The sequence below is a fragment of the Haemaphysalis longicornis genome, unplaced genomic scaffold (assembly GCF_048455015.1).
Source record: "Haemaphysalis longicornis isolate Haplotype H1 unplaced genomic scaffold, Haemaphysalis longicornis Haplotype H1 scaffold_90, whole genome shotgun sequence".
In the NCBI taxonomy this organism is placed as follows: domain Eukaryota; kingdom Metazoa; phylum Arthropoda; class Arachnida; order Ixodida; family Ixodidae; genus Haemaphysalis; species Haemaphysalis longicornis.
In genome coordinates this window covers 992,215-1,014,683 of record NW_027526461.1, presented here as the reverse complement: position 1 = coordinate 1,014,683, position 22,469 = coordinate 992,215, and the positions used below count along the sequence as shown (strand labels likewise).

The following is a 22,469-nucleotide window of genomic DNA, read 5'->3' as shown; positions in this document are numbered from 1 at the left end:
CATCTGATTTAATCCGACTGCCATCTAATTTAATCCAGGTGCCAGCGAATTTAATACAAGTGCCAACCAATTTAATCCAGTCGCCAGCCAAATTATTCCAGCTCTCAGAAGGTTGTTCAGGAGTGTTTTGTGCGAAATTAGGTGCACCTTTGCGCACTTTATTACGTGTGGTATGGTGAAAACTTCGTGTTTCTTGATCCATTATGCGCAAAATATCTAAAGCGCACAGCTTAATGGACATTTACTAATACGTGCACACCAAGAGAGCGGTCTTTTATGCGTTGGTGTCGCGTGCTGTGAGCTGATCGCCTGCGAGAGCGCCGTCGATAACGCACGTCACAAGTATCTTCTGCTACTGGAGTAACAATGCCTTCAGAAGTTCTTTTGATAAAAACACATTTTTCAATGCCCTTTGCATTTTGATTTTCAATAAATGAGTGCATTTCTGCAGTGTTAAGTATTATTTCCACATTATAATATCGTCTGCTCGCGTAACAATACGCTGGCAAGTCTGCTGGCGTAACCAGAGTTGCTTGATATAGGATTTGCGAAACTTCCCATAGGCCCCATGCATCAAAAAGTGGCCCTACAACTTGTGCATTGTTTTGGATTTTGTTTTACAGTGGCGCCATCTCTTGGTGACAAAATGCACTATACAACGTGCTTCGCCGCTCGAGGACCTGGGCGAAAAATGGTATTTGAGTGCTTACGTAAGCTTGTTATGCCAAAGGAGCCCAATGTGTTCAACTTTGCAAGTGTTTTATGTACATACGAAGCAAGAGTAGTAAAAAGAAATGCTACCGTGGGGTCAACCGTTGCTTGCGCCCTGTCGTCTGCTGCGCGTCATCTTCGGTCTTCTGGCGGCAAAAAAATAAATAAATAAAAAGTCGCTTCGATGGCTTTATGCAAGCTGAAAGGGATTTTTTAGAGCCGCTTGATAGGCTACTGGATTTGTTTTGGCATACAATGGGCTGCAGGTCAAACGATAACTGCAAATTTAATACTTCAGGTCAGACTTATGTTGTGCCGGAGGGCCCGCACAAGTGCTAATAGGTCGAGGCAGTTGTGCGGACGCAGAAACAATAGCAACCTGAAAACCGGAGTTAAGATAGCAATGAATAACTTGCGAAAGCACAAAAATTAAGAATTAAGCGCCTTTAAAACAAATTTTAACGTTAAATTGTCAGTTTGAATAATTGGTATGATATTTGGATAGTGCGTGCGGTGGCCGCGGTGGCGCCACCGTACGCACGATCCAAAGTGGGGGGGTCCAGGTGCGGGTCGTTTTTTGAAGCGGAGTTTCGCAACTCCTTACATCGAAGAGCTCTGGGCGTAGCAATACGCGAGCAGATAATACTTCTAACGATGTCGCAGACGATCAGCACACGGCACCAAGGGATCAAACAAGACCGCTCTCCTCGTCTGCGCGTGTAAGCGAATATCCATTAAGCTTTGCGCATAAGATATTTTGCACATAATGGATAAAAAACACGACGTTTTCATCACACTACGCGCAATAAAGTGCGCAAAGCTGCGCCTAATTTCGCACAATACACTTCTTAACAACCTTCTGACAGCTGGATTAATTTGGTTGGCGGCCGGATAAAATTGGTTGGCACTTGTATTAAATTCGCGGGAAACTGGAGTAAATTAGATGGCACTGGAATTAAATTAGATGGCACTCAGATTAAATTTTGTGGCACCTGGAAAAAAATTCGATGGCGATTGGATTAAATTGAGCGGGAAAACCTGTAGTTTTGTACGATGATGGAGATTCCTACCTGCTGATTTAAGATTATGCTCGTCGTGGTTTGAGTGTAGCAAATCTGAATTCACTCCAACATGGTGTCTCCTACTCCGCAGTGCCTTAGAATAGTGAACAGAAATTATCGTTGTACCCTGTCAAAGGCCTTCCTAAGGTCGAGCTAAATCACAGCCAGCGGAGCTAACCCTAGTTCTCCCGCCTCACATGTTGTCATCCAGTGCAGGTTGGAGTTTATTGTTCGGCCTTTAAAACCACAGTACTTAGTACCACTGTACTAAGGGCTGTTTTTAGTCGTTGAGCCAGTATCCGAGCCAGGATTTTGTAGTCCGAAGACAGAAAATAGATCGGTCTGAAATCCGAGGTGGTCGGAGTTGAACCAGAATATGGTGTTTCCGGCAAGACATTTAGATGGCTATTTCGCATGGAAGGGGGGAGTATATTTACTTGCAGTGTGTCTTCGAAAACTGTAGCGAGAATTGGGCTTAACCTTTTTGAAACGCCTGATAAAACTCTGAGACAATCCCGTCTGGATTTGGGGACTTACTTTGGGGAAATATTCTTATTACGTATCCTACTTCAGTGCAGTTATTTGAGAGCTGATTAATTCTCTTGCATTCCGGGCGCACACCATTATTTCCTTTGAATTATTCGTAGCCTTGGCTTTGGACTTCACGTGAGCGTTCGTTTATTCGTTCGTCAGTTCGTGAGTTCGCTCGCTCACGTAGGCCTCACTCCCGCAACTCAACCGCTCTAAGCCGCTCTTAACAGCAGACATGGTTAAGCTTGAGCTTTTAGCAGTGGCGTGGCGTCGTGCAGGCTTGCGCGTGAGCTCGCGCCACGTGTGGAGCTCAAAAAAAAAAAAAAAACAAGGAAACAGTTCACGTGCATCTGCGCCTCAAATAGGGAGCACAGGACAGCTCGCGCTACAGATGCCGAGTTCGTGAAGCCGGTTGCCCGGGGTTCTAGCACGTACTAACGCGGTCCACTTCGGGAGAGATGTGAAAGGCTGCGGACAAAACGATGCGGGCCTGCCAGCCATGGAGAACTTACAGCGGGAAGTTCGGAAATCCATGTAAGCTGCAACTGCGGGGTCTCCGACGAAGGGAGAGGGGCCGCCAGCTCTGGTGTTTTTGCAGCCTTGCCCCACTAGTGCAAGCTGCGCCATTTTTTTCTGAAGAGCTTTTCGAAGGGAATTATTCACTCAAATGTGGGATCCCACTGGGGTTACAGTTTTTTAAAGGGGCCCTGAAACACCCCCTGTATTATTGCCTTTATCTGAGCATATCAATCCCCAATCTTCGCGATCTTTGTCTTCAAAAGAGCCATTTTTCTCCAGGTGACAGATCGCTTGTACTTTGGCGGTTTTGTTTCAGTTCGTGCAATGAATAAGTTGGATAACCGTCGTAGCAGGAAAGGCGAAAAGATAAATCAGATAAAACAGTCGAGTATGTAAGTAGTAGTAGTAGTAGTATTTGTAAGAAAACGCTGTGGAATGAACCCGTAATTTTAAGTCCCCCCATCGCAGTGCAGCGCTGCCGCAGACGCAGTCATTGCTAACTTGCTAGACGATTCCTATGCGTAACCTGTAACCTCGGAAGCCATGGTTGCTAGAACGCGCTGCATGATGACCAGTGAGCACGTAATCTGCTTGGATGGAATTGGCTTGCCCATCCTTCTTGTCGTCTTTCCATGAACTTTTCTCCTCCTCACCCGCTATCTTCCTACCCTCTCATTTTTAACCCGTCTCCTTAATACTCTCTTCTTTCCCTAACACAGTTAAGTTGCCCTCTTTGAGAGACAGCTGCCCGAAAATTGATTGATTGCAGGGTTTAACGCACCGACGCAACTCAGGCGATGAGGCACGCCGTAGTGGAGGGCTCCGGATTAATTTTGACCACCTGGGGATCTTTAACGTGCGCCGAAATCTCGTACACACGGGCGTTTTTGCTTTTCGCCTCCATCAGGCCAGGGAAATCGTCCTCTTACACCCTTTCCTTCTTATAATAGCAACAACAAGGATATCCGGCATACACACCTTACTGTAGACTGAACTGTAAGACAATATGCGCGTTTGATGTCTTTGCAGGATCCTTAACGGCACTTATAGTTAAAAACTTGTGGTCGCCGACAAAAGGTTTCATTAAAAAGGCAAGAAAGATGCTTCGGCTTCCCTACAGAAGCCTTGAAACATCTTTCTTGCCTGTTCTAATAAACCTTTTGTCTTCGATAAGTTTTTACACTATGTACCTCTTACCCGACCAGAAGAGATTTCGTCAAACCTTGGATGTAATTTTAACGGCCATGGAAGACGTTTTACTCCTACTAGAACATCGTGTGACGACATAGAAAGTGTCGTAGCAAACACAAAAATTTTTGTGGATAGGTGGCCTGGAAAAGCACTGAATGCGTGGTCACTTCGGCAACACGTTTCAACCTGTCGGAATTCGCGCAAAAATGACGGAAGCGTTCTGCGTACTGCGCTGCTAACTTCATCGCGGAGCGTGGCATGTGTGCGGAGAAGCTACCTTGTCAGGGCGCTAGGGGCATGCCCGGAGCAAATTACTACTGAAAGGGCGGCGTTACCGCAAGAAAGAATCGCACAAACGCTGAGATGAAAGCGGACGACCCGTATTTGTCCCTAAAACTCTTAAGCTCCCGCGATTTTCCTGAACTGTCGCGGGCGACAGAGCATCCTTTGCATTCCCTCTGCGCACGCTTGCTGGCTTAGAGCATTTCGTGTTTGTTTTCGAACCACATGGCAAAACCTCGATAATGCAACATAAAAAAGGCAACAAAACCAAAAAAAGAACTTTTTATTAAAGCTAAAGCTTTCTTAGCAGCACCGATGGCGGGTTATCAAAAAATTACACCATCTACCCGTAGGGGAACCCTGATGAGGATGCGAAGCATCATGGGGGTTCCGTGTGGTTTCATTGTGTTGCCGTTATGCTGATGATCTGGTGTTTAGTAGCGCCAGAGGGAATTCCACGTCCTGGTCCACACCAATGGCAAAGCCACGCAAGTACTGTTGTGTGACGGTGAGTAGGCGGTGGTGCTCGAGGCGCCGAAACTCGTCCATCATGTTCTTGCCGATGTTGTCGTCTCTGTGGTAGAATCGGTAGTCTCCGTCAGCGTTGGTGAGGTAAAGGTTGTTGACGTTGGTGCACCGGCTGAGAGAAACGTACACGCCCTCCTCTTCGCACCTTTGTCTTCTTCTCCTTCTTCTTCTTCAGCGGTTCCCCTACGGGAAGATGACGACGGTGGTTGAACGCGAATCTATCTCGTGATGGATTCTTTGGTTGGCCGGTCCCTAGGGGCATCCTGCCACAATCATCATCAGAGGCGCTGCGGACGGGGCACGGACAAGTGACATCCCCCCGAGCAAGAGATTCTCCGCATCTAAAAACTAATGCATTTCCCCGTAGAGCGGTTGGTCGACCGAAAGGCTCTGATAAGATCTCCGGACACACAGCACGCGAGGGAAGCTGGGCTTCCATTGTGTCAACACGGCTACTTGAAAATCTAGAAAATGTAACAGTTCTAGATAAGACAATACACGCATCGATCATGAAGAAGGAGCACAATAGAATATTTTCATCTCATAAACTACGTATCATAAACTACGTACATTTAGACCTGTCGTAGATACGTTTAATCATTGCGAGAAAAATGGTCGCATGGTTTCGTTCTTCGTTCGCGATTTGGGTCTTTGAAGGTTTGACGTTCGATTGGATGCACTTTCAGCGAAAATTTTGACTCGCTTTTGACGTAGTTTTGATGTGAGAGAGCCTTTGCGCTACTCTCAACGTTCTTACGGAAGAGATAGTAATTTTTATAGCAGCATTCGGGGTCTTTTTTGCTCCACCTTTGTTTCTTTTCATGTTTGTAAGAGCAGAGCGGTTTGATGGAAGGAATGGGAATCCGATGACAAGATCCACAGCATACAGCCTATAGCACGAGACTCGATTTTACGAAGTTTGGGGTCTTGTAAACCAATCGTGACTCCCGAAGAGTTATTAGTTTTGTTTAAGTTTGCATGGCCGACCTTACGAACAAAACTGAACATCCAGGTAGATTTACGGCCCCATTTCAAAGGGCATAATATGCGAGAGATAAAAACCATCTTCGCGATGTGGTTTCATTTCAGCGATATATATATATATATATATATATATATATATATATATATATATATATATATATATAGCTGGCCGTGTATACGAAAACAGAGTGTTTTGCTGAAGTTTGTATCTGCCTAGACCTTCCTCTACGGGTGGTTGGGTAAATGAGATGAAGGGGGTGAAAAGAAGGGGGCCAAAAATAAATAAATAAATTTACAAAGAAGAGGTGACCTTTGTTTATGACGGGGAACTGTTACGACTATTATGTTTTTTTTTTTTTTCAGCGTGAGCAATATTGCATCAAAATAACAAGAAACGAACATTGAAGAGCTTGGCGTTTCAGAGGACAAGTACATGCTCATATAAAACAGGAGAATGTTTTCTAGCGCAAAAAAGAGGGGAACTTAGAGAAGAATACGGACGGGACAAACGCTAGACTGCGTTAATTATTGTGGAAAGTTGGGCAAGTTAGTGCGGAATTAGCGTAGTCTGGCGTTTGTCCCGTTTGTAAATAAATAAATAACGGGTAAACGCATAACTGTGCTGTTACAACTTTTGCAGGCGACGGCGCAGACCGCGCGCCCGGGAACTTCCCTGCGAGCCCCGGTGACCTCGTCGACAACCGCCGTTGGCGCGGGCCGACCCATGACCCGCGAGGGCAGGCCGGTGACTGGGGTCCGACGCAGGCCCCAGTCGCGCACGGCCGCACCGGCCACGGCGGGCGTCGAGAGGGCGCTGAAGACCGCCGGGAGACCCGGCACGGCGATGCAGCGTCCGTCCTCGGCAAGCATCTTTTCTATGGCGCTTTTAAAGGGGTCCTGAAATGAGTTTCGGGCACACTAAACGAACTAGCGCAATCGTTAGGTTGGGTGGTCAACGTCATATGTGCCATAACATTTTTACGTGCAGCAGAAAGATCACACTTTCGTTGCAAAGTTTGTTGCCGCGTTCCCACCCTTTCCTGAGTGTTTCTGGGGTCCGCCATCTTACCGCACGTACGTCATCGACACCCCCACGTGCGTCATGAAACAGAGATCCTGCTATTGGACGGCTTTTTCTCTCACTTCCGGCGAAGAGAAGAGTCGTCTGCTCAGCGTCGACGGGTCGTGGTGGCGCCGTTGGTTAATTAGCGCTTCCTACAGCACGCTTAACGATGTCGTGTCCATCCATGTTTATCTATTTTACTCTATTACCACGCTTCTCGTAAGGCGCGTTGGCTATAGGCCGACACGACGATGACACGACAGCGACGCCGACTTCCGAGTTGTCAGACCGCTTTGTCCCACGCCGCCGACGGCGACACGAACGCGACGGCCCATCGAAAATGGGCGTGGTGTGACTGGCTCGCGGACCAAAGAGCCGACATTGCTGATCGGCCGAACGGTCGTCGCAAATCGATCGAGAAGCGAAAATTGCACCACGACAAAATTCCTGCCTTAAGGAATGCGGCTCTGTTCTGTTAGTTCCTATAGGGTGTAATAAACATAGTACGGTCCATGAAGTTCATACAGCTCGACACATGCGATCCGTATTTCGGCTTACGACTCTTCAGCCGTTCGATTTGGCGACAATTCGTTACCCGGAGTTGCAAACTGCGTATTCGTGTGCGACCAGCAATGCTTGTAAAAAATATAAGCTCAGTTAAGGGAAGAAGAGGAGTTACGGAAGGTTTATTAGGCAATAAGGAATAAACGTCGACAAAAGTTTGTAGCGTAAAGCGTAATACAGGAGTACGGCGAGCGAAATTCCGGCAGGGCGAAATCGCAGTCGCAGCCGAAGCATTGTTGCTGGAGGTCAGCAATGGTGCGGGCTTTATGGAACCTTACAGCGCAGCTTTAATTCAAGAAATGTTCAGTTAACCAGCTAGGAATCCTTGAAATCAGATATAAAACATTCATGTGACACGAAGGGTGGGTCTCAATGTAGTATACAGGTTATTCCAGCAATCTTCAGTTATTTCGTGGCGCATTTGACTAAAGCCTCAGGCTCGCTCACTCAAAGTCGCGGGTTCAAATCCTGCTTTTTTTTTGCCTTCTAAGTGGCATAGTTTGCGAATCGTATTCGTGAATCCAAAACAAAACTTTTCGGTTGGACTGCGTAATTACCGTATAACACGTCAATGCGCTGTTTAAGTCATAGCAGAGTCATTCAATGCTCTGGTCATATGCACGATTTGTTCAGTTTTAATCTCGTGCTTTGTATACATAAAAACGCAATTGTACTTTCAAAACACGAAAAACTGGTGTGTGTATTTTGCAAACTTGTATGTCTTTATATAGAGTAAACATAGTTTCATCCCACCCCGAGACTGAGGGTAGGCTGGAGGGAGGGTGGCATTTGGGCCGCGGCCGGCACCCAAACCCCCCACATATCGCAATTGGCAGTTCTGAGCACATAACAAAATGAATGAACAGCCTTCACAGAGAGGCAAGGGGGGCTTCGGGCCATCAGGAGAAAAAGCGAGAACGGAAAAATTGTTTTGTGCAATCATATGCACAGTCGACCATGAAGGCAGCGTGAACGGCCCAAAATTCTGTGACCACACTTCGGAGACCGAGTCTGTTACGGTGTATTTGTCTAGTAGTTGATAAGCACAGGGTGCCGAAGGAATTTCCTGGAAAGTAAAGGGGAAGGGAGGGGGAAATGTAATGCCCGACGCACTCTAAGAAATGTCTCTGTGCCGAACCGTGCAACCCTTCGGCAGCTTTTTGTTACGGTTAAAACGTTTAGAACCGATCGGAGCACCAGAATGGAATACTACCTGTGTAAGCGCGTGCATGCCGTCACAACAACACGAGCAAGCTCGACATTGGCACGAACAAGCGGCCAATTAAGCGATATACTACAAACCGACGTCGGTTCGGAACGCATGTACTATCGGTGTCAAATGAAACGCGAACACTAAATTATGAACCAGAACGTGAAAAATTGAAAAATACTGTTCGTAGAGTTCATATACTGGCACGCTATTGGTATATTTGGAAATCCACTTTTCCCAACTTTGTTTTTGTAACTAAGCCACGCATCATTATGGCTAGCATGGAAAGAAATCGCGGTATTTGTGAGTTCAGGTTCATATTTTTGTGTTCATTTGTTTCATTTGACGCCAATAGTACGTGCTCACTCTAACAAATGTTGAGGCGATTCTTTAGTCATTCGCTTACATATTTTAGACTACCATTCGTACCAAGACTATCGCAGCCGCGAACGGATGGTGACAGGGTCGTTCTCTTTTCGCGTGATCTTTCGGCGTGGTGTGGAAGCGTAACAGTACCGTGCCATTCCTTCCATGAGCTTTTCCAGCCGTGAGTGGTGCAGTCCGCTGAGCCCTCAGCGGAGTGCACCGCCTGCTAAGGCTTCAAGCGCCTTCGTGGCCGCAACTTTCGTTACCCCTTGCAAGCATAACTCACTTTAAAAGGGCTCTGTAACATTTCCGATAAACGCTTTCATCCTTTTCTTCGCGTCTGGAAGCGTTGTCTTATCAAGAGCACGGAGTGGCACAGCGTGATTTACTCGCCGCAGCATATACGCCTTCCGTTTCTGCTTTGCTTTTGTAGCTTTATGTTCAAAGCGGCTATCGAACGCTGTCGTTGCTGCAACTGATGGAAAAACGGCCAAAAGCTGCTACACCGCTGTAATGACGTCATTCCAGCGGTCGAAGAACGCCGAGACCGGGCAAGAGAGAACAATCTTCTGAGCAAGTTTCGAAGTTATCGGATGGGCATAAAGCAGTAATTTCTGGCTGAGGTACTTTGCGACCCCCTAATATACTGGATGTGTTGGTTGACTACGTTCTGAAACAATTTAACATTTCGAAAAAAGGTTGAAAAAAGTGTTGCAGGGCCCCTTTAATTATTGAGGCGCGAGGACAACCCGCGAACAACAGCGCTTTGTTACGCCATCCCGAGACGTCGTAGGCGGGAACCGCCGTGTTCCACCAAAATTCTATTACGGCAGTGACTGCAAGGAAGCGGGGGTGGGAAAAACAGTAGCAGGGTGGCGAGTTGGGCTATTTGGTGCACTTGCATCTTGGAGAACAGCGCGTTAAGAAAGAAGTGAACAGGACAAGCGCTTGTCCCGTTCACTTCTTTCTTAACTGTGTCCCAGTTATTTCGAGCTGTTCGCCAAGATGCAAGTGGTGGAAAAGTGACCCATTTCATGTGACCCCCCCACCAGGCGCCTTTGAGATGGCACTTCTCCCATGCCGGTACGACAAACAGGTCAGCATCCTAACACATGGACACGTACGCCGCTTGCTTTCCCCATCACAGGCCCGTCCCAGCACGGCGGCGCCCGTGGGCCCACTGCAGGAACTGGGCCGCCTGGGGGCATCCGGTAGCTGGGTGGGGAAGCCCTGGCTGTCCAAACCGCTGTTTCGCTTTCTCTACCACCAGCGGGGCGACGTGAGGCAGGTGAGGGTAGTGGCGCAAACCTGATCGCATTTTTCTAAGTCACCGGGGCCTCATGGGTCAGCATCTCCACCACATCACCTCACCATCATCACAATCGTCGTTATCAACGGGGGGTGATTGCCTTCTACTCGAATAGTCCACCTCAGTGGAATGCTTCATAACTTTAACGATAAGACTTTCACGCGCCGAAATATCCAGACAAAGGACGTAAAGGACAGGGACAGAGACATGCTGAAACAAAACTAAAACAGAGTACCTGCAGAGTCAGTTACGTCCTTTACATAAAAAAGTAATTTACGTCCTTTGTCTGAATATTTTGGCGCGTGATACATCAGCCTCTGTTCGACAAATTAAGATATTTCTCTCTTTCTCGTGGAATATGAAATAGCTCGTCCCCCACGTTCTTAAGTTATGACTTCTACGTACTCCTATGTCCGGGGTCAGCCTCATTCGCATGTCTCATATCTCATTCATAAACCCGTTTGCCTGATGCGTTGTGGTCTTCGTACGATTTTTCTACGACGCGTCTTCACTTAATGCACCCGAATCGCCGTAGCGATTCGGGTGCATTAAGTGAAGACGCTAAATTTTGCTCAGAAGTAGGAACACTCCGCCACATAATCGGAGTGTGCGTCTCTGGCCCTGAGCACCCTCCTCACTTCCCGTCAACTAACCAATAAGAGCAATGGGAGATGTTGCTGTCCATCCGCACTCTGCCTACCCAGCTCAGCTGGTGGACAGAGCACAGGCGGCGCAGACTGCCTATGGGCGGCAAGGAATAAGGAACAGCTCCCCTGAGCCGCCCTCTGGGCCGTTCAGAAATCTGAATAAAAGTATTTCCTCCTCCTCCTGCTCCTACACTCACGCTGTGGTCTACCTGTTCTTCAGGAAGAGCTAATATCCGGGTGGGTTGGTGCAGAGATGGCGTACGGCGTGTACAGGTGTGCAGAGTGTACAGAGCCATTGACCACAATGGGCAATAACGAGCAGTCCTGAGCTCGTTGCTTGCATCTTCATTGAAACAAGTGCGGCTCTGAGCTACGTCACGGTACGTCCGCTACGCTTCCCAGATTGCTCGATCATCGCGTTGGTTGACGAGTTCCCGAGCTTTCCAGCGCTGCATGAAGTTAGGGAAGCAGAAGGCCTTCTCGATTTACCAGTCCTGGACAGTCCGCGGGCAGTCCGGGGACTGCATTCGCTCCGAAGGTCCCTTAGAAATACACCGGAAAATCGAGCTCCGGATCGTGTTCCGAGCAGTCCTGGGACTATCCAGGACTGATAATCGAAGATGCCCAGAGTGTTCCATTTCGTGTGTGCATGGGCGGGGCGTCCCGCAGGCCCTGGAGCTGGCGAACGCGGCCTGCGCCGGTCAGCAGCGGGGCGACCGCTCGGGCAGCGGTGACTGCTGCGGCTGGTGGGCGCTACAGCGGGGCCGCTGCTTCCTGCGCCTGGGCATGCTCAGGGACGCCGAGAACCAGTTCCGCCGGGCGGCCGAGGCCGGAGATCCCCTTCCCAGGGCACACCTGTGGCTCGCCAGGGTAGGTGTATGCAGCCGTGCATGCATGGACTGTTGAGGGGCATACGAGAAGCTCTCTCTCTCTCTCTCTCTCTTTTGAGCGCATACGAGCTCTTCGTGAAGCCGAAGCTTCGTCCAAAAGGGTCATGGTTTGGGCCTGTTGGTGATGCATAATGGAAACTGAAAGCGCAAATTAGACACGGACAAAGAAAGGGGACAACAGGACGAGCGCAGGACATCCTATTGTCCCCTTTCTTTGTCCGTGTCTAATTTGCGCTTTCAGTTTTCATTACGAAGCTTCGTGGCTGCGTAAAGAGAACGCATGCGCAGACGCGGGTGCGAGTTGGTCCGACGCATCTCATACGGTGTTGATAGTACTATATCGTTATTGGACCACCAAGGGTCAACTGATAGTTTATTAGTACCGAATCTCGATGGAATCCGAAACTATGTTTTCTTCCTTGAAGAAATTATTGCGCCTTTTTATTTTTTCTTGCGCTCACTGCAGGCAGTTATTTTTTTGCGGGCAATTCGGATGACGCTGTTATCACGAAGAAAGACATCGTGAAAAACTATATAATCAAAACCTTCAAGAATATTTCAGTTCCGGAGACATTGTTGTCAGTCATTGCTGAGGAACATGAAACCAAAAATACATTTTCATCCACGTCATCCGGGTGGCAAAAAAATCAGAGCCCTCTCACTCTGGGAAGATGGAAGCCAGCGAAGCTGTAACTATGGTAATAATAATAATGACTTTATTTGGCATCAAGGATACATGATGCAGGAGACCTGCAGAAAAAGCTGGCTTTGCTATAGTAAATTTATATATTATCATTATTGGCCCACATCGCCGTTTCAAGCGGGTAAGTTGCCCTTCATCCGGGAGGGATTTGCAGCTACTCGACGAGGTGGGACTTGGGGCAGCAACGACAACGGCCGAACGTTATGCGGCAGCGCCATTTATTTTTTTCGCCCCCATTCACACTTCCGTGTGCGCCGACGCTCCTTCAATCCCCGCTCTTCTTACTCCGAGCGAACGACACGCGTCCGTCCCGTAGCGAGTTAAAAGTGGAACTGCTGATTACGGCGCTATAGAGCCGTTATCAGCCCACTGCGCAACTTGTGAAAGAGGCAACGGTGGTGGCGAGGAAGAGTGGTGGAGCGGTTCTGAGCAAATCGTTGCCTCCGAAGGGAATTCGGGGATTCTAGCCACATAGAGCTTTGCTGTAAAACTGGTTGTCCCCACCAGGGGGGGTACCAGAGGTGTCAATACCTATACAAACATGAATTCAGCGTGGTCCGATTGAAAACAACAGTTGTCTCAACGCTGCTTGCCCTGTGTATAGTTTGAAGCGACGTCTTCTAGTCCTTTTCACCTTATTCCCGTCTATCTGGATCGATACTAGCCAAATAACGAACCACTGAGATTTATGTAATAGAGCACGCTCGCGATAATTCAAACTTAAAGGGACTCCAGGATTTTGTTTGAATTATCAGAAGTTGTGATAGATATGACCCGGGCCAAAATACCAACTTGAGTTTTAATGAAACAATCACCTATATTTAGTAGTATAACATGCACACATAATACTGAAGAGCTATTCACAGCTAAAAAAAAGATCACGAATAGATGACTGCTTTGTCTTTCAATGAGAGTTCAAAACAGAGTTTTCGATGTCAGCACTTTTCTCTATGACACGTGTTTCAGGTAATCGGATTTATTTGGGACTGTTAGTGATATGAGGATGCAAATGTGCAGGCAGAAGCGGCCAATGCAGCAGATATTTTCCGGCAAGGACCAGCAAAAAGTACGAATTAACCGAATTTACTGAGTCGAGCAGTTTGAATTAAGCAGCTTTTTAAAATACGTTGAAAACATAGCGGTCCGAACAAAATTTTGAAGTGTGTTTGGATTACCGGAAATTTGAATTATCGCGAGACAACTGCATACTGCTTTCTCGCGTATAAAACAGAATTACAAAAAAGAAATAAAACACAAATAGAGATACAAAACTGCTAGAAGAACCTACTCACACAAAAATGCCTTAGTGACAAGGTTCACGAACTTAATCGTTATAATTGTATAAATTTGGTTATTTGTCGAAATAAAATAAAAAAGACATACCAGAAAAACGAAAACTGAACTAACAAAAATACAAACTCTATCTAATTCGCCACCTTCACGCGATGAACAGAAAAACAAAAAATCCCGCCATCTCCACGAAGTGAATGATGATGAGAAGGGCGAAGCTAAAATGTTTATCGGTAAAACCGTGACACATTCGCCCGCACATCATATAAAGACTCGACACGTCAAGCTTACCACCGCACCGTTGACAAGCCCGTCGACGATGTCGATGTTTCTGGTGATTATGTAGGGCTTGTTTGGGACGATGAGAATCTCCATGGCTAAGTTGGCGAATTCGGTGTGTGATATTTTAGCCACCTTGGCCGTCGCCTACTGCAGACCGTCTTGTGTCGCGTACCCCCGGTACGTGTCTCCAGCTCGCAGGCGACGAACGACAACTTTTTCTTCTTCCTCTCCTCCTTGTTCGGTAGCAACGAACGCATTGAACGTTTTGACCTCTTCGGCCAATCTTTGGTTGCCCAATCCCTAGGGGGATCCTGCCGCAATCATCATTATTGTGCCGGATACAGCAGCAACGAGGGACGGGACAGGGCCCGGGCAGGAGGAGCTTCGCCCCTAAAACTGAAACAACAGCGACATAAACAAAATCTTCAAAAAGCTCTAAATGCACAATGCCTTGTATGACCTTGTACTGTGTAATGAGGGAAGCTGAGATATTTATTCATTATATTAGTGTAAATGTAGATTTCTTGTTCAAGCGAAGCAGAAAAATAAAATATCAAAACAAAATTTATCAAAGCTCTTTAAAAGACGAAGATAGCTAAAACGCGAAGCTTTCTGCCATTCAACCCAGGCTGAGTGAAAGTCAGAGTCCAAAATCCAAATTACTTGGACAGTGTCGGAATGGAGCGATTGTATAGCCATCGCCTACATAACGCGAAGGACCCAGGTTCGATTCCGACCACGGGATGCATTTCTTTACTCTTGAGGCTATTAGTGTGCTATGTGGAAACCCATCATCCTCATGTGCCTTCCCTTTGTACAAGGTTGGCTTTCGTGTGGTGCGTTTTTGCGTATGGTCGCCGTCAGTGCGGCAAAAAAAAAAAAAAAAAAGCAAACAGGACGCTTAAGTCACGCCTTTAGGCGTGGAACGCGATAGTCCTATCGTCCTGGGCGACGAGGAAGACTGTTGTGCCACCCACACAGACAAACGGAAGTGCATTCATGGCACTTCTATCAAAAGCGAGTGCGTGCCAGGGCGTATTACATCGCGCTGACGTGATTACCTCCTAGCTCCATCAACGAGCGGTCTGAACTAGTTGTTTTTTATAAAGATTTTCTTTTCTTTTTGAGTCTTGTAGAACGTCAAGAAACTTGCCTCACGGCGTGGCAATCTATACCACTCGGCATTCCGAGGACGAAAGCAACTGTTATCTGTTTTCCAGCTGTGGTGCAACTTTCGGTAAGCGGTGCAGACGCGCGGCGAAGAACTTCCTTATCTGTAAATGCAGCCGAGAGTTTCAGTAAACGCTGCACTCAGCAAACCATCATGTCTCACGCTCAGCATGTACGCTTGTGCTATCTGGCAAGGTTTATGCTTTCTGCAAACTCAACATACGACAAAAAACGGGGAAAAAAAAATCTCCGTCGAGCCGGATTCGAACCAGCGACCTATGGATGTCTGCACCATCATACATTAAGCCTCTACAGTCCACCGCTCTACCAACTGAGCTATCGACGGAACAGAATTACGCCGACGGTCGACTCGGCTGGACAATAGCCTCTCGCAGGTGACCCAGAAATGAATGCGAGGGTGCGTGCTGCGCACTCTCCTCAAAACTCGTTCAGCGAAGTCCTCGTTGTATGCGCAGGCGCTTTCAATACAAAACACACTAGGCGGCATGTGCTTATATTTTTCCTTGTCCGCGTGGAGGTGGTCGGCAAGAAGTTACGCAGCGCGCAATACAACGACCTTTCTTTCTTGTATAACGTACGACGCCCAGCTCTCACGTAACCGCTCGGCGTCTCTCGCAGGATGCAATCGATAAAAGCCCGTCACTTGAGCGGCCGAGTCGTAATTGTTGCGCGTTCGGTTCGCGGCCGCTGCTTTTCTGACGGAGGCGTAAAAGAGAAAACGTTATTTAGATGTCCGTTAGAGATTCCCATGCTGGAAAATGAATTACACCCGTAAGGTGAGTTTTCTTAGCACCCTTGCACCCTAGCAAAAACACAAGGAAACACCATTTTAAGGAGTAAAATTAACACCTTTGCACCCTAGCAAAGACAACAGAAAACACCCTCTAACATTGTAAAATGATTTACACCCTTATTTCTATAACTAACACCCTTACACCCTATAAAACACCCTTTGAAAGGTTGGAACTATCAATAAAATGCACTTTAAAACGGTGTATTTGTGTTTTTGGTAGGGTGTAAGGGTGCTGTAAACGACAAAACAAGCGAGATCCGTCTCTCGATTTTTCCTGTATTCTATAACACCTCCGGTTTGAGGGCAGTCCTCGGACAGCCCACGGACTGTCCACGATTAAATCAAATAGGCCCACCCTTATCAGATAAATACCGGCTCTTCTATCATTCGGGGCTTCAGAAACGGGGTTTTGACGACAATATGTTTGCTCTGCCCTCTTGGGCTTGATTAAAAATGTTAATAGCTTTATATATGTAACTCGGTGTAACGTAACGTCAGAAAATTTCTTTCAATGCAGACATTTATGCACCATTTTTTTGTTTTATTTTATTATTACTATATTTCTTTTCTCGCTTCCCAACTAAGGCATAAAAAACAATTTTCAGATCCCCTTAAACTATTTTCCTCGAGCACCGCAATTATCATTTCTTTTTATTTGTTAATACCGTCAGTGATGATACTTTGAAGAAGAGAGTGGGGTAGGAAATCTACAAGAATAAAACAATGTCGCAGCATAAATACAAAATCACGTACATGCCCCAATAACACCAAAAGTGTTCATTGAAAACACGTACATTTGCTAAAAGCGAGGTTATACAACGCTACCGTGAACAGCAGCATTAAATAACTCGGATTTAAAGATTGAAGCCCTATCACGGGGAAGGTGGTTCCAGTCTTTTGATGTTGATGGATAGGCAAAATACTTTTTTTGCTTTTTCGTCAACCACTGACTGGGTATGCGCCAATAACCTAGAAATACCTCCAATAACAATATATAGTGATGAGAGGACACGTTTTCCTATTGCATGCTATAAATCTTTAGCAATCCCTACATCATAAAGACTTCTTAAGTGTCCTCGCAATTCTTTTAGCTGTTGGTTTGTAAGAGCCGCACGAACTTGCATTGACTTTACGCGTGCAATGATTCATTTTGGATTTCCCCTTTCTGGCTATCTCATAACGTCTTCGCCCTACATATGCCTGATTAAACACCTCCCCAGCGCCGTTCTTGGATATAAGCTGTGGCGGCAGGCAGGCGTAAGGACCAGTCAACTTATTTGAAAAATGGAGCTAAAGCATATGTCGCCAATCTTTACTTGAGAAATAAATACCCAGTGCATATAGTGTGTACCCTCTGGGTATACTATAAGCGTACACTGCTTTAGTATACTGTTTGCATGAATTAATTTGTTTGCGTATACCAGTGCGTATACTGTTTTCTGAGGTGAGAATGTATGGTGTATGTATTCTCACCTCAGAAAGGAAATTTGGTATAGCGTGAGTGTAATTCTCAGGATGAAAAATCTAGCATTGATTCAGCATATAGGGTGAGGGAGGGGGCTTCAAACAGTGTAAAATGATTTACACCCTGTCCATGACTAGCACCCTTTCACCCTAGCAAAAAAAAGCAAAGGGGTGTTTTGACGTTTACAACACCCTTACACCCTAGCAAAAACACGAGTACACCCTTTTAAAGAGTGTTTTATCGTTCATTACACCATTGCAAAGGGTGTTTTCTTTGTTAATGCATAGGGTGTAAGGGTATTAGTTATAGGCAAAAAGAGTGTAAGTTCTTTTGCAGTCTATATAAAATATACAAATCAGGGTTGATAGCAAACATTACACTGTAAATTGATTTATCCCCTTTTTGTCTATAGCGAACACCCTTACACCCTATCAAAAAGTTGAGAAAAGCACCCTTTGCAAGGGTGTAATTAACGGCAAAATACCCTAAAAGGCGGTGTATCCTTGTGTTTTTTCTATGGTGAAAGGGGGTATAAACGACGACATACCCTTAAGGGTGTCTTGTTTTTTCTCCAGAGTGTAAGCGTGTTAGTTATAGACAGTAATTTACACCATTGAGGCTGTAAATTATTTTGTAGTGTACAAGTTCCATAAGCGGGGGGGGGGGGTATCGTGAGGGAAAAGTAGCACAGCTGTAGGAAGAAAAGCGCACGCCAGGGGTATACTTGCCGAGCCTACAACGTGTGCTTCGGCTGAAAACGAGTTATGCGGACCGTGCGCCGCCTCGCACTCATTTCTGGGTCACCTGCGAACGGCTATTGTCCAGGCGAGCCGGCCGTAAGCGCATTTCCGTTCCGTCGATAGCTCAGTTGGTAGAGCGGTGGACTGTAGAGGTTTCCCTGTGGTGCAGACATCCATAGGTCGCTGGTTCGAATCCGGCTCGACGGAGTTCTTTTTTTTTCTTTGTTGAGCTCGCATACAGCACAAACGTTGCGAGATGGTAGAAGCGTACACGCTGAGTGTCGCACATGATGGCTTACTGAGTGCAGCGCTTGCTGAAACTGTCAGCTGTGCTTACAGATAAGGTAGTAGTCTGCTGCCCGTCTCCGTCACCAGGGCCGCATCCAGAAATATTTTTCGGAGGGGGCTATGGGTTATGTGAAGTTATCTGAAGGGAGGACTATTGCCCACAAGAACACTAAGTATTACCCACAGGGACACGCTGCTTGGAAAAAAATTCGAGAGGGTTCGAACGCCCAAACCTTACTCAGATTACGTCCCCGTCCGACATACCGAAAGTTACAACACAGCTGGAAAACAGATAGCCGTTGCTTTTGACCTCGGATCTACGAGTAACCACGGGATAGCCAAGCGGTGGGGCAAACATATCTTCATGTTGTTTTCGATTTGTTTATAAAAATATAAAAAAGTGCACATGTATTCGGCGAATCGTTCTTGGCTTCTCCGTTCCACAAACCTTACGTTTTCTTGGGCATCTTGTGTGTTCATTTTAAGTGCAGAGCACTTTAGGCGCTCGCCTTGTCGTCCTAGCTCGCTCGCTCGACCCAAGTATATAGAGTTTTTTGTTACGATATCGCAGCACGCGGGGCCCCCCTACCCCAACCTCCCTCCTCCTTCCATCTCCGCATGCAGAAACGAACATAATAAAGTATCCCATTACCATACAGAAAACTATCTTTATTGCAAGCAATAAAGATACTTTCCGCTGTAACTACCTACTTTCCCAAAAAGCGGTGATTCTTGTTTTCACTTTCGTTTCGGCGGCGTCAACAAGCACTGCATTCTCTACATGAGACATAATTTGCATCAGTTGCAGTCCGTGTCCTGTAATATCGAAGCAATATTGGTGGAGCACATTGACTGCCGAAAGCGCTTCATTAAGCATCGGACGGCTTCCGCTCGCGACATCCCCCGCCTCTTCGGTGCTTCCAGCAGCGCCAGCAGCCATGACATCGCCGACGGTGTCGGCGTCCGAGGGGCTCACAGTGAGGGCAACGTCGTCGTCGACACTCAGGCAATCCTCGAAGGGCACTCCTTTCAGCACAACATCGGTAACGTTGGCGGGCTCTTCCCAGAGTTCACCGATGCTTCCATCTGGGTCCGGACTCGCTGACTGGGAGGGTTTAATTGTGAGTCAGTCGCGTCGTTAACAGTTACGGAAAGTGCCGGAAGTCACGTCGCCCCCGCACGGGGCACCTTGAGTATTCATGGTGACGGTGAGCAGCGACACCGCGGACCCCGAGCTCCCAACATAAGCCGTGTCCAACCGTGGCGAGGTGTTTAAAGGTGAAGGGTAGAAGCCGTAAACGGTGGCCGTCGGAGCCTTGGTCAAGCTCCGGCCGATGAGCTCCCTGCCTGTCTACCAGGCAGGGAGCTCCGGGACCTCTTTGACTACCAGGGTAAGGTCAAAGGAGAAAGTACCCCCGTCTCCCTGCTTTTTATACTATGCTATATGGCATTTTCAAAAACCCCCTCCAAACGTGATCGGCCTCCGAAAAGGGGCCGCACCGAAGTTTCATTTCCACCTCTTTCAACAACTGTCTTTCCAACAACCGTAAACAACTATTCCCGTTTTCTTGTAGTTGAGTCAGCTGACACAGAAAGATCTGTCTCTTCATTGTCTGTCTTCTTGGTATCGAAGTTCCTGACGAGTATAATTGGTGAGGCGTACAAAGCCAAGAAACAAAGGACTGGGCAATTGCTGGTCGAAGTCACCAAGCAGCAGCAGGCAGAAAAACTCTTGAGCCAGACCCGAATCGGTGATCTTGACATCAGGGTCACGCCCCACCGCAGCTTAAACAGCTCTCAGGGCGTGATCTCCGATCCCGATCTACTGAACGAAACTGAAGCCGACCTGCTGGAGGGCCTTCAAGGTCAGGGCGTAACAGGGGTCAGGCGCATAAACATACGTAGAGAGGACAAACAAATACCTACAAAGCATCTTATCCTAACTTTTGACAGGTCGAGCCTTCCAGAATACATCAATGCAGGTTTTGTTAATGTCCGGCCCGGCCTTACATCCCTAACCCGCGGCGCTGTTTTAAGTGCCAACGGTTTGGGCATGGCACCAACTCCTGCCGCGGCCGCCTTACCTGTGCAAAATGCGGCCAACATGACCACCCGTCCGAAAACTGCAACACCCAGAGTTTCACCTGTGCCAACTGCCAGGGGCCCCACGCAGCGTGGTCCCGCACTTGTGAGAAATTTAAGCAAGAAAAACAAATCATAAATGTAAAGGTCACTGAGAACATCACCTTTCCAGAGGCGAGAAAGAGGTTCGCCTCTTTCCCTCTGGGGAGGTACGCCGACGCAGCTCGCCGGGGGGCGGAGCGGCGTCTGGTGTCCACAGGGACCCAGTTCAGCGAGTCTGACCTGGTCCCGCCCCCGCCCACCCCCTGGGTTGCCTCTGGCAGCCCAATCCGTTGCCACGCCGCTTGCTGAGGCAGCAGCGGTTGTGGTGACAACCTCTTCTGTAGGGACCGGTGCCGCTCCCGCCTCTGCCTCCCCGTCCTCCAGTGCGTTGGAGGGTGCCGACCGGATGGACACCGGGGGCCCCGTATCGGCTCCCACCGCCACCGCCCCTCCCGTGCCACCTCTGGTGCCCCGGACGCCCTCAGTGGTGGCGGTTCAAACGAAGGGCTCCCGAAAGGGGGCCAAGTCCGGGGGGCCTGGTCCGCCGGGCACCCTTCTGGCATCCGACGAGGAGATGGATGTCACGCCGTTCCTGCCTGCAACGCAGCGCAAGGAGCGGCCTCCGACTTCCAAGCCGACAGAAAAGCCTAAAAATCCAAGAGTAACAGCCCCGAAAGACGACACATGAACACACACGAACACACACACGCCAGTTATTCTTAAATTTAAATAATGGGAGCAGAAAACATCATCCAATGGAACTGCAGAGGCCTCATTAAAAATCTTGATGTGTATGAGATTCTGCATGCCAGTCAGCCAAGTATCATGTGTCTCCAGGAAACCCACCTCAATTCTAAACAAACAAATTTCTTAAATAGGTACATGGTATTCAGAAAGGACAGGGTTGGCTGCACACACTCTTCAGGAGGTGTGACAATTGTCGCCCGGAAATCCTTAGCCTGCCACCCTGTCACTTTGAACACTGTTCTTGAGGCTGTAGCAATCCGTACGATAATATTTAATAGGTTGATAACGGTATGCTGCATTTACATTCCTCCTGATTTTGCACTACTGAGCTCTGATTTCGAGGCACTGGTTGACCAGCTGCCGGAACCATACATACTAACAGGCGACCTTAATGCGCACAACTCTCTTTGGGGCTCCTCCAGAACGGATGCCCGAGGTCGCCTGATAGAGAAGTTTCTTACATCCTCCGGAGCATGCCTTTTCAACAAAAAACAGCCTAAATACCATAACTTAGGACACAATACATACTCGCATCTTGACTTGGCTATTGGTTCCGCAGTTCTCTTTCCATGTCTTGAGTGGGGTGTGGGCACAGACCCATATGGTAGTGACCATTTCCCCACTTCCCTAACGTACATAGGTAAAGGCCCATGCAGTCCATCTTCCCATAACAGGTTTAATGAATCAAAAGCAAACTGGAGTACATTCACAGAAACATCTAAACTACACCACACAACCATAAAACACCTACACGTGGAGGAAGCAGCCCAACTCGTCACGGCACACATACTCGACGCCGCTGAAAAGTCTATGCCCCAGGCCTCCAGTGCGTCCCGCAACCCAAGGAGGCCCTGGTGGAACGAAGACTGTAGGCGGGCGCGAGAGGCCCAGAACAAGGCGTGGGGTGTCCTTCGCCGGTACCCCATTTCCTGTAAACGGGCAAAGGCTCTTGGGAAGCGTGTGCGTCGTGAGGCGAAAAGGGAGAGCGCG

General features: G+C 47.7%; 1 protein-coding gene and 2 non-coding genes across 3 annotated transcripts in view; 2 read left to right on the top strand and 1 right to left on the bottom strand.

Moving 5' to 3' along the window:
• LOC144154757 (tetratricopeptide repeat protein 8-like) overlaps positions 1-22,469 on the top strand; it is a 171,007-nt gene that overhangs the window by 7,089 nt on the left and 141,449 nt on the right. The window contains exons 2-5 of the mRNA XM_077685873.1: positions 6,448-6,630; positions 8,205-8,219; positions 10,158-10,298; positions 11,636-11,836. Coding sequence (XP_077541999.1) covers positions 6,448-6,630; positions 8,205-8,219; positions 10,158-10,298; positions 11,636-11,836 — 540 coding nt within the window. The remainder of the gene's footprint in view (positions 1-6,447; positions 6,631-8,204; positions 8,220-10,157; positions 10,299-11,635; positions 11,837-22,469) is intronic.
• On the bottom strand, positions 15,550-15,647 carry Trnay-gua (transfer RNA tyrosine (anticodon GUA)). The gene is made up of 2 exons: positions 15,611-15,647; positions 15,550-15,585 (listed from the first exon to the last, which is right to left on the bottom strand). It is a non-coding gene; the product is annotated as a tRNA-Tyr (tRNA).
• Trnay-gua (transfer RNA tyrosine (anticodon GUA)) lies at positions 18,434-18,527 on the top strand. Its single transcript has 2 exons — positions 18,434-18,470; positions 18,492-18,527. It is a non-coding gene; the product is annotated as a tRNA-Tyr (tRNA).